This window comes from Emiliania huxleyi, assembly GCF_000372725.1.
Source record: "Emiliania huxleyi CCMP1516 unplaced genomic scaffold EMIHUscaffold_576, whole genome shotgun sequence".
NCBI lineage: Eukaryota > Haptophyta > Isochrysidales > Noelaerhabdaceae > Emiliania > Emiliania huxleyi.
In genome coordinates, this window is record NW_005197678.1 from 7,952 (window position 1) to 17,835 (window position 9,884).

The 9,884-nt window shown below is 68.3% G+C and overlaps 5 protein-coding genes across 5 annotated transcripts in view; 2 read left to right on the top strand and 3 right to left on the bottom strand.

Annotated features, from left to right (window-relative positions):
- EMIHUDRAFT_120095 (hypothetical protein) overlaps positions 1 to 552 on the top strand; it is a gene marked incomplete at both ends in the record, with an annotated part of 2,307 nt that extends 1,755 nt beyond the window's left edge. Inside the window, one exon of the mRNA XM_005764885.1 lies at positions 336 to 552. Within this exon, the coding sequence (XP_005764942.1) occupies positions 336 to 552 (217 nt within the window). The remainder of the gene's footprint in view (positions 1 to 335) is intronic.
- Positions 553 to 1,252: 700 nt separating this feature from the next.
- Positions 1,253 to 2,410, top strand: EMIHUDRAFT_247414 (hypothetical protein; the record flags this gene model as incomplete). Its single annotated transcript, XM_005764886.1, has 1 exon — positions 1,253 to 2,410. The coding sequence occupies one exon, from the start codon at positions 1,253 to 1,255 to the stop codon at positions 2,408 to 2,410; it is 1,158 nt and encodes a 385-aa protein (XP_005764943.1).
- Positions 2,411 to 2,658: 248 nt separating this feature from the next.
- On the bottom strand, positions 2,659 to 4,076 carry EMIHUDRAFT_120096 (hypothetical protein; the record flags this gene model as incomplete). The annotated part of the gene is made up of 5 exons (XM_005764887.1): positions 2,659 to 2,907; positions 2,990 to 3,127; positions 3,206 to 3,274; positions 3,479 to 3,481; positions 3,522 to 4,076. The coding sequence occupies 5 exons, from the start codon at positions 4,074 to 4,076 to the stop codon at positions 2,659 to 2,661; spliced, it is 1,014 nt and encodes a 337-aa protein (XP_005764944.1).
- A 349-nt stretch (positions 4,077 to 4,425) lies between these two features.
- Positions 4,426 to 5,874, bottom strand: EMIHUDRAFT_247416 (hypothetical protein; the record flags this gene model as incomplete). The annotated part of the gene is made up of 6 exons (XM_005764888.1): positions 4,426 to 4,539; positions 4,622 to 4,680; positions 5,060 to 5,135; positions 5,570 to 5,612; positions 5,674 to 5,741; positions 5,800 to 5,874. The coding sequence occupies 6 exons, from the start codon at positions 5,872 to 5,874 to the stop codon at positions 4,426 to 4,428; spliced, it is 435 nt and encodes a 144-aa protein (XP_005764945.1).
- A 1,039-nt stretch (positions 5,875 to 6,913) lies between these two features.
- Positions 6,914 to 7,345, bottom strand: EMIHUDRAFT_247417 (hypothetical protein; the record flags this gene model as incomplete). The annotated part of the gene is made up of 1 exon (XM_005764889.1): positions 6,914 to 7,345. The coding sequence occupies one exon, from the start codon at positions 7,343 to 7,345 to the stop codon at positions 6,914 to 6,916; it is 432 nt and encodes a 143-aa protein (XP_005764946.1).
- Between the last annotated feature and the right edge of the window lie 2,539 nt (positions 7,346 to 9,884).

A 9,884-nucleotide genomic window follows, 5' to 3' on the forward strand; every position in this document is an offset into this window, starting at 1 on the left:
AGGCCTAGCCGAGGCCTAGCCGAGGCCGAGGCGTTGCCGAGGCGAGGCCGAGGCGCGTAGCCGGGATGTGGCCCCGGCGAGCGCCGGCCTCTCCCTCGGGTGGCAGGGCCTCGGAGGCGGACCTCCCTTCAGGCGTGGGGCGTGAACTCATAGGACCTGGACGAGCTGGAGGCGGACCCGAAGGGACTGCGGCACACGCTGCCGAGCGGCGCAGCAGGCGCGGGCTCGTGGCGCCCGCACGGCCGCAGCGCGGAGCACAACCCGCCTCCCCCCCTCCCCCCCCCCTCCCCACCCTTCCCCGTAGGCTCGAGCAGCGACCCCTTTGGTGCGGGCAGGCGCACCGCGGCCAGTCGGCCCGCGAGCCTGAGACCGCGCGGCGGGCCGGACGGCGCCAGCCTCGCGGCGGCGGAGGAGGGGGGCGGAGAGTACGCGCCGTTTGAGGAGGGAGGCGGAGGCGGAGGCGGCGACGCCGACGCCGCGCCGACGCCGCCGCCCGCCATCGCCACCGCGGTCGCGGGCGCACCGCCAGACTTTCGGCAACGGCAGCAGTGAGCCCGCCCGCGGCGGGCAGCGCCGTCCTGGACGGCGCTCCTCACCCTCTCTGAACACGCTGTGCTTGTGCTGGTATGTGATTCGTGTCTGCTGTGTCTGGGAGTGGGCCTTTCCCGAGTCTCGCCGCCTCGCCGCCAGGGCCCCACAACTGGCGGCGGAGGCGGGTGCCGGTTGGCGTGCGCAGCGCCGGAGAGACGCGCGCGCGCCGCGCGCTTGCCGCTTGCCAACCGGCCAATATTTGTTGTCTGGTCCATGCCATATGTGTATGTTGCGACGAGGACGTTTTTCGTTTTAATGGCGTTCTCTCCTGTCTCCAGAGACTTGAATATAGATCGATCGTCGCGATCGACGATTCGGACCCGTGGGAAACGCCAAACGGCAAACCCAAGAAAAGAGAAAACTCTTCGACGGCTCTCAGAAAAGACAGAATTCGTCACACCCGCTTCTCCTTCGCTCGCTCCTTCGTGCTTCGATCTTTGCACCGCGACGCAGTTGCACTACTACTCCTACCTGTGTTTGTGCCAGTGCCGCAAGGCCAGTTAAAAGAAGAAATCGCCACGAATAAAAAACCATGCGACCGCCGCTGCTGCCGCCGCCACCGCCGCCGCCGCCGCCGCTGCCATCGCCGCCGCTGCCACCGCCGCCACCGCCGCTGCCACCGCCATTCCACCCTGGAGCCCATCTATCGGAGCTCTTCGACATGAGCACCTTTTCTGGCCGCTGGCGCTACAACTGGGCCGTGCTATCGCCGCTCGGTCTCCGTTTTGGAGACTCGGCGGTGGCAGAGGCAAACGCCACGCTCGCCGCCAGGGCAGCTGGCCAGCCGCGTAGCGACAGCGACTGCTGGCACGCGACCGGTGTGCTCGCGACGGCGGCTCCAGCCGGGGAGCTCCTGCCGATGCCGCTGCGCGGATGCGGCTGGGCTCTGTGCAACACTCCCACGATCGCCTTCATGGTGTCGTCTGCGCTGCACCACCCGACGTGCACGCGGCGCATCGTCTTTGGCCAGTGGCTGAACCAGACCCACCTGGCCGGGGTGACGTGGTGCAACCGCGGCGCGTCAGCCGAGGGAGACGGCCCCAGCACAGCCGTCGTCGCAGCCTCGTACATCGGTGCTCTCGTCACCGCGATCCCGATCGCCGTCGGCGGCGGGAAGCTTTCGCAGCGGTCGCCGCTGCTCAAGCCGTTCGCGCGGTTCGCCCCCTACCCGGCCGTCGCCCTCGCGAACTTCCTCGGGAGCGCGTGCATGCGCTCGTCCGACGCGACGCGAGGCGCACTCACAGCCGCTCGACGCTCCGTAGACAGCTCCTGCCTTATAGACCACTTCCTTGACCGCTTCCTGGACGCACGCCGCGCCTCGCAGCTGGCGAGGCCGCGCTTCCCCCGCGCCTCGAGACCTCGGGAGGCACCCTCCGTAGGGGTTCCTGTCGCGGACCCGGCGGACGGGCAGCCGCTCGGCCTGTCTCGCGCCGCCGGGGAGAGGGCGGTCCGCGACACGTGCGTGACCAGGCGGCCGCAGCTGCCCGCGCGGCTCCGCCTCTCAACAGGAGCGTCCGGCGAGGTGTCGATGTGTGGGAGTAGGCTGCTGATGCCCGTCGGCAACTTCCTCATCGTCCCCGCCGTGGTGTGGCTCTACACGGCGGCGCGGCGCATCAGGCAGCCGAGCCTGGCGACGCAGGTCGCCGTCACCGCGGCGGTCTTCTCCGTCTGGCTGCCCACCGCGGCGTCCTTCTACCCGCCCGTCGGCAGCTTGGCGCTCGACGAGATCGAGCCGCATTTGCGCAGCGAGGCGGAGGCGCGCGCGAGGCGTGCGGGCAGGGTCGTCTCGCCAAGCGTCGAGTACGAGCGAGGCGTGTAGCCCCGCGCCGGCCGTGTCGCGTATGCCGGTGGGGTGCCGCGCCTCTGCGTCTCCGGGCCCTCCGCGCCGTTTTCGCGCGCGCGGCCGCGGGGCGCGCACCTCCACACCTGTTGCTGTTCTCTCTAACATCCTCTAAGACTAAGTGTTACATTTTCTTTTAACCCGTTTTATTAGTAATTTATACCACCCTGCGGAAAAACAAAACGTGCGCTCGGCCCACGGCCACGCCTCCCTCGCGTAGTCTGATCTCAGTGGCCCTGCGATTCGGCGGCCGGATCCTCGGCCGTGCGGCGCGGTCGCCGCTGCCGGCTGTGCGCCCGCTCTCGCGGCCCTCCCCGCCGCGCGTGGCTCGAGCGGTACCCTGGCTCGCCGAGCGTCGGGGGCGCTGGAAGCTGCTCTTGCCGCGCCGCCGCCGCCGCGCCGCCGCGTGCCCTGCGGCGCGCCTCCTCCGCCTCGGCCTCGGGGTCGGCGAGGGCGGATGTGAGGAGCACGCGCACCTGCGGCCGGTGGGTGGCGTGGGGGGGGTGAGAGGGGGGGGGGGGGGGGCCCAAGAGGGGCCAGGGGGCTAAAGGGGGAAACCGGGTTGAGCGCCACCTTGCGGCCGCCAATCTCCTCGCCGTCCCTCGCTGCTGCCGCCGCTGCTGCTGCGGCCGTCTTGAAGCGGATCGCCGCCTTGCCCTTCTTGGGAAGGCGGATGGCGGCGGGCGGGCCGCAAGCCTGAGGGCATCGCGGGGAGGAGGGGTGCGGACGCAGTGCCACGCCACCCGCCTCTCCGGCATCTCTGCGAGACCGCACCTCGAAGATCCTCCTCACCGCCTCGAGGCTCCACTGCTCAGCGGGCAGGTTGCGCACGAACACGCAGCTCTGCGGGGGGAGGCGGGGCGGCGGCTCACAAGAGGAGCCGAGACGCAGCCGAGATCTGGCCGAGATCTGGCCGAGCTGCAAGAGGGCCGCGGCTCGAGGGGCGGGGGAGCGGAGAGGCCGCAGAGCCTGCTCGAGCGGCGCCGTGCCGAGGGCGAGCTCGACTGTGATGGGTCTGCCTCCCACCTCGCTGCCGCTCCAGCTCACCGCCTGCTCGCGGAGTCGTGGACGCGTCACGGACGTGTGTCACCGCGAGAGGGCGGAGCCGAAGCAGACCCGCCTCGGTGGCGGCCTCGGCGCTGGCAAATGTGAGAAAGCCGGAGCCGCGGAAGCCGCTCCCCTTGGCGGCAATCCAATGGATCGACTCGACCGCCGAAAAGCTGGTCCGCACCCACTCGTCCGACGTGCTGAACGGGAGGTTGGAGACGTAGACGCGCCGTCCCTGGGTGATGGCAGCCTCGGCGGCCTCTCTCGAGTCCTTGTGCATCGTCCGGCCCGCCGCCGCCTCCGCCTCCTCCAGCGACGGCTTGGGCTGGTCGGCAGCCGCAGCCTCGCTGGCGTCAGCAGCGGGCGAATGCTCTGGCGGCTCGGGCAACTTGGGCGCCTTCGCCGAGAGTGTCTCCTCGCGAGGCCGCTTCCGGACCTCGGCCGCTGTCACCACGGCAGACTGCGCAGCCCTGCGGGCCGACGCGGGCAGCGCGGCTTTCTCCTTTTCTGCCCGCCGCTCCGTCTTCTTCTTCTTCTCCTTCTTCCTTGCCTTGGGCTCCGTTCCGTCGTTCTTGTCCAGATTCGGCTCTGTTACCATGGGCACGAGTCGCTTTGAGCTGCTTTGGCGAGCGCAGGCAGCTGAGCGCAGCCCACCTCCTCGACGTCGACTCGCTGCCCGCGCGACTTTTTTTTGCCTTGCAGCGCTGGAACTCTCGCAAAAGTCTCTCGCCAGAGTCGGTGCCCGGTGCCGAGCGCAGGCCGGAGCCCACAGGTCGGACCTTCTCTTTGAGAATGTTGTATAGTGTGTATGTCGGTGTCGGAGCGCTCCGGAATTTTACTCCCTTATGAGCGCGCGGTTCCTCCTCCCCCGCATGGGTCATGCACCCACACAAGCCAGATTCCAACCCCCCGACGTCGCCCAACACAGTCGCAGTCTGAGCCGCCAGTCAGCGGCGCATCGCCGCGAGCTGCTCGATGGCGGCCTCGAGCGTGAGGGAGCCCGCCTCCACCGCCTCGTCGATAGCCTCGAGCTGCGCGAGGGCTGCGCCGGACGCCTCCGCCTAGATGATCCATGCTGCGAGTCGTACTCCGTGTGTCTGTGTGCCGCTCCATTGGGACCGTCGTCCATGCGTCCGCCCATACCGCGCCGGTCTCCAGACCCTCGTCCGGCTGCTGGTCTCCCACCTCTCTAGCTGCTCCGCCTGGTCGAAGGCCCGGTCGAGCGAGCGCTGCCTCTCCTCCTCCGCGAGCGCCTCCGCCCTCGCCACGAGCCGCGCCGCCCGCGCCTCTGCCGCCGCCGCCGCCGCCTCGAGCTGCGCGGAGATCTCAGCCAGCCGGGCCGCCTCCGCCTAGCCGAGATACAACCGAGATACAGCCGAGAGACAGCCGAGGTCTCCGACAGCAGCACCGCCCCCGCCTCCGCGAGAGTGAGCGCATCGCCGGCGCTCGCAACCATCGCCCCTGCCGCCCTCCCCGCCGCCTCCTCCGCCGCCTCCTCCGCCGCCTCCGCCTCCGCCGCGCCGCCGGTTTGGGCGACCGCCTGTGGACGTGTCATGGACGGGTCATGGTAGCCTCATGGACAAGCCAGCGCCTCTCCAGCGACCGCCTTGGCCTTCCTCGCGCGCCTCGCCGCCCGCTCCGCCTCGGCCTTCTCTGCCTAACGACCATGAACTGCGAACTCGTTCATTGGTCCATATAGCCGCCCGGTTCGCCGCGGCCTTCTCTGCGCCCGCGCACGCTCCACCGCCGCCTGGCGCGCGGCCTCCGCCTGAGGGGTAGCAAAGAGACGGCCGAGATCTAGCCGAGATACACCAGGGTTGGGCAGAGATAGAGCCGAGATAGAGCCGAGATCAGCCGAGACAGAGCCGAGTTCTAGCTCCGCCACGTACCTCGCGGTCTGCGCCCGCCTGTGCGCTATCTCGTCCAGATCTCGGCCAGATCTCGGCCAGATCTCGGCCAGATCTCGGCTATCCGCCTGTTGCGCCGCCACTCGGGCAGCGTCGCGCTTCGTAGCGGCACGCTCGACCTCGCCCTCGCCCTCCTCTCCGCCCTCCTCCTCCTCCTCGCCCTCCTCCTCCTCCTCCTCGTCACTGCTCCCGTCGGCAGCGGCCGCGCGCTCCTCCCGCACCCTCGCCTGGCATCACGTAGCGAGGAAGGGTGACTCGTTAGCGACAGGCTGCGCGCCCCTCCCGCACCCTCTCGCCTCCAGCAGCCGCGCCGCCAGCGCCGGCTTCTTGCCGCTCTTGTCGAGCCCGCGCTCCGCCTAAGGGGAAAGTTCCGAGAAGGGTCCGAGAAGGGTCCGAGAGACGCGTCGCTTCCACCGCGAGGCTGGCCGCCAGCGCGCTGCGAAGTGCGCCCATGTTCATCGCCTCGACTTCGGCAGACAGCTCCTCCATCTCTGCCTACAGCCGAGATACAGCCGAGGTGCAGCCGAGAAACAGCCGAGGTGCAGCCGAGGTGCAGCCGAGGTGCAGCCGAGGTGCAGCCGAGGTGCATCTCCATCTCTGCCTGAGGAGGAGGGGAGGAGGGGAGGAGAGGAGGAGAGGAGGAGAGGATGGGAGGAGGAGGGGAGGAGGGGAGGAGGGGAGGAGAGGAGGAGGGGAGGAGAGGAGGAGGGGAGGAGACGGCTGTGTCTCGGCCATCTCTCGGCCGCACCTCGTCGAGACCAGACTCGTCGCCGCTCGTGCTCGCCCGCCCCTCCGCCGACGCATCCTCCTCCTCCTCCTCCGCCGCCGCCTCTGCCGCCCTCTCCGCAGCCTCTGCAGCGGCCGCCGCCGCCGCTTCCTCCCTCGCAGCGGCGGCGGCGGCGGCGGCGGCGGCGGAGGCCACCACAGCGTCATCCGGCGGGGGGCGGAGGAGGGAGCGATAGCAGCGCACGCGCACGCGGTCGACCACCTGGGGTCGATGCGCGGCGGCGTTGACTGGGGCGTGTGGACTGTGGACTGTGGACTGGTCGTACACGACACGCACACAGGCGGAGCCGGCAGCAGGGTGAGCAGCGGAGCAACACGAAGCAGGTGGCATCTCGGCTACGCCTCGGCTGCATCTCGGCTATGTCTCGGCCATCTCTCGGCTAGTCGCGGCGCCAGCTCGGCAGCCTGCTCCTCCCACCCGTCCGCCGTGGAGATGTGCGGACGCTTGTGCGGCGTCGCCACGAGCAGCAGCGACGCCGCGCGGGCGAGTGCGGTCAGCGCCGAGTTGAAGTACGACTTGTCGAGCAGGTGCAGCGCAAAGGCCTACTCTCATCAGCCAACTGCTCTGGGCCAATGAATGGTCGACTTGTCGAGAGGAGGTGGAGTGAAGGCCTGAGAGTGAGAAGACACACCTCCTTGGATAACACACGTGCATGGGACGCAACCCTGAGGCCGCCGAGACCGGCGCTGCACAAACAGTCGACAATGCAGCCGAGAGGTGGGTTGGGTTTGGACCCGGCATCTAGGCGCCCGTTACAGCGATCGCGAGGTCGAAGGGCTCCTCCTCGTCGAGCTCGCCGGCGGACACGTCCTCGAACGACCAGCGTCTGCACGGCTCACCAACCCGCTCCTCAAACGCCTGGTGCGTGAATGGGTCCGCCGCGGTGCAGGCCGGCTGCTGCCTGCCTGCTCGGCTCGCTACCCACTGGCGGACGGCAAGCGTCGCCTCGCCCGAGCCGCATGCCAGATCGAGCATGCGCAGCCGGCGCGTCGAGCAGTCCAGCTGGCCAGCCGTCTCGAGCCGCCCGAGCGCGGCAGCGAGGGCCGCGGTGAGCGCGGGCTCGTGCGGGTTTCGATACTTTGCGCCGTGCTCGGCGTAGTAGCTCGCCGCGCCTTCACTCTGTTCGTAGGCCTCGCGCATAGATGCGAAGCCGCCCGACATGGCGGCGGACATGGTGAGACGTTCAGCCGGCACGTGCGGCGAGGCGAGGCACGCACGCTCTTTGGAGGTCTCTTGGAGCAGAGGGCGAGTGAAAGAGCGGGGGTGGGTGTGTGTGTGAGTGTGTGTGGTGCTGCTGGTGCTGGTGGTGCTGGTGCTGCTGGTGCTGCTGCTGCTGCTGGTGCGGCGCGGCTCTCCGACTCGACTCGAGGCGCGCGTTGCGGCAATCTGACGCGGCGGGCGGCGTCGCGGGCGGCAGCGATCGCGGCTCGACGGTGGAGGCGGAGGGTGGTGGCTGTGGTGGATCTTTGAGTTTATTTCATGATGGACTACGAGGACTGGGGGGTCAACCGGGAGGCAGGGGGTCAACCAGGCGACGGAGGACCGTGGGCCATCGCGGGGACGGGTCCGTCCGGAGGGCGAACCCGATAGATCCGGATGGTCTTCACGCCGGTGGGAGGCACCGAGGCGTCTTGTACGCTCAGCTCTACCTTAGCTCCTGAGGGGCGCGTGGTTCTAACCACGTAGTATGACTATAGCCCACCACAGACACCCTCCCTGCTCCACACGTGTGCACACACCCTCACCCTCTCCTCTCTCCTCTCTCTCTCTCTCTCCTCTCTCCTCTCCTTGTCTGCTGTCTGCCTGACTCAGGCGCAATCTGCCGATGCGAGATTGTGTGTGGGCTGCTCCTAGGGGGCCCTGTGCGATCCGACGGGTAGGGGGGCTGTGCCCGGGCGGTGTCCGGTGTGGAGTCCCCTTCTGATCCCGCCTGTGATGTTGGGTGCGAGGTCGTGGAAGCTTCGATCCCAAGGGGGGGAGCCGATCCCACTCGTAACCAACTCTCAGGGGCAGTAGGTGGGCGAGCTTCAGGCGCGCCCATCTCGATCGTCAAGGCGTCGCTACGCGCGGTCTTCCGCGGGGGGAGCTTCGTCGACGGGTGTGGGAGCGCGGCGCAGTCAGTGCCGTGGCGATGCCTCCGGCTGTTTGCGGCGGGCGGCTTGCTGCTCGCTGCATGGCGAAAAACTCGTCTCGCCACACACCAAGGGCGTATGCTCTGGCGAGACGTGAGGCGCATGCGCCCAGGAGGGGGCATGCGTAACGACACTGCTAGAGATGCCTTTCGGGGCCCAGAGACAAAACTTCTGATGCCATGCGTGACCTAGTAGTGTCCCCAGCTATGGGCGTGTCCACGTTGGAGCCAGGTGTGGTGTGGGCGCGAGAATAGCTCCGCCGTTCATGGAGGCAACCGATGCGAGTCGACTGGTGTGTGTCGTCGTGGTTTCGTATCAAGAATACTCACTCACAGCGGGGGTGGGTCCTCGGAGAGGGTACCCTGGGTGGGCGGGGCCTCTACTCGCCAGCGCGCGAGACCTGAGGCCTGAGCCTGTCCGGGATGAAGAATTAGATGTAAGGTGCGGCGCCTGCGGCGGTGTACCCGCCTCTGTTGTTCGGGCAGAGTGAGTGAGAGACGCAGGATCTGCACGCCAAAGTGGGGCCACTCCGTGATTGATGAAGAAGCCAAGCCGGAGCACTGGGAGACGCATTTATTCATTCAGAGACGCACCTTCAGTAGTTCAGTTGCTTCTGACAGTGACTGTCACCGCGTTCAGTCGTTCTCGACGGTCCGTGCGAGACTAGTATTTAAGAATTCTTTTCAAGGGAGACAAAAAAAAACTGCTCTGCTTTCGGCGCGGCTTCCACCCAGCGGGTGAGACCGAGACCGCAAACTGCCGGACAGCCCCTCCCACCAGCAACTCCCTTCTTTCTAGCGGCCCTGTCGTAGCGGTCCTCGCACCCGCAACGCCCTAAGAAAACATGGTCCCGCTCTCCCCTGTCGCGATAGGCGCTCGGCCAGCGTTGCGGAGCAGCCCTGGCCGAGCTGCGCAGCGAGAACATACACGCACACATTATGGACGACAAGCCACTGCTCGATGACCTCGTCAATCTGATTCGGTTGGACGAGGAGTCGATCCTCGACTCGCTCCGCGCCCGCTTCGACCGGGACCTGCCATACACGCTCTGCGGCCAGATTTGCGTGAGCGTCAACCCGTTCAAGTGGCTGCCGCTCTACACGGACGAAAGGGTCAAGGAGTACGCGGCAGCGGACAACCCCTTCTCGGAGCTGCCGCCCCACCTGTACGCCATCGCCCACGCCGCGCACCGGCGCCTCGTCGCCGCGCTCGAGGCCGGCACGCCGCCGTCGCAGTCGGTGCTCGTCTCCGGTGAGTCGGGAGCAGGTGAGCCGGCGTACAAGGGAGGGTGGCAGACAAGGGAGGGTGGGAGAGAGGAGTGGGGAGCCGGCCTGGAGGGAGGGAGGGGCGAGAAGAAGAAGCAAGAGCGAGGGCGGGAGAGAGAGGGGGGGAGGGAGGGAGGGAGGGAGGGAGAGAGAGAGCAACCAATGCGGCGCCGCTTCCTCCGCCTCGAGCCGCCGCCCGCTCTCTCTCTGCAGGCAAGACCGAGGCCACAAAGATCATGCTGCGCTACCTCGCCGCGGTCAACTCGGTCCACACACTCCCCTCCCCTCCCTGCCTCGCTCCCTCCCGCCCCCCCG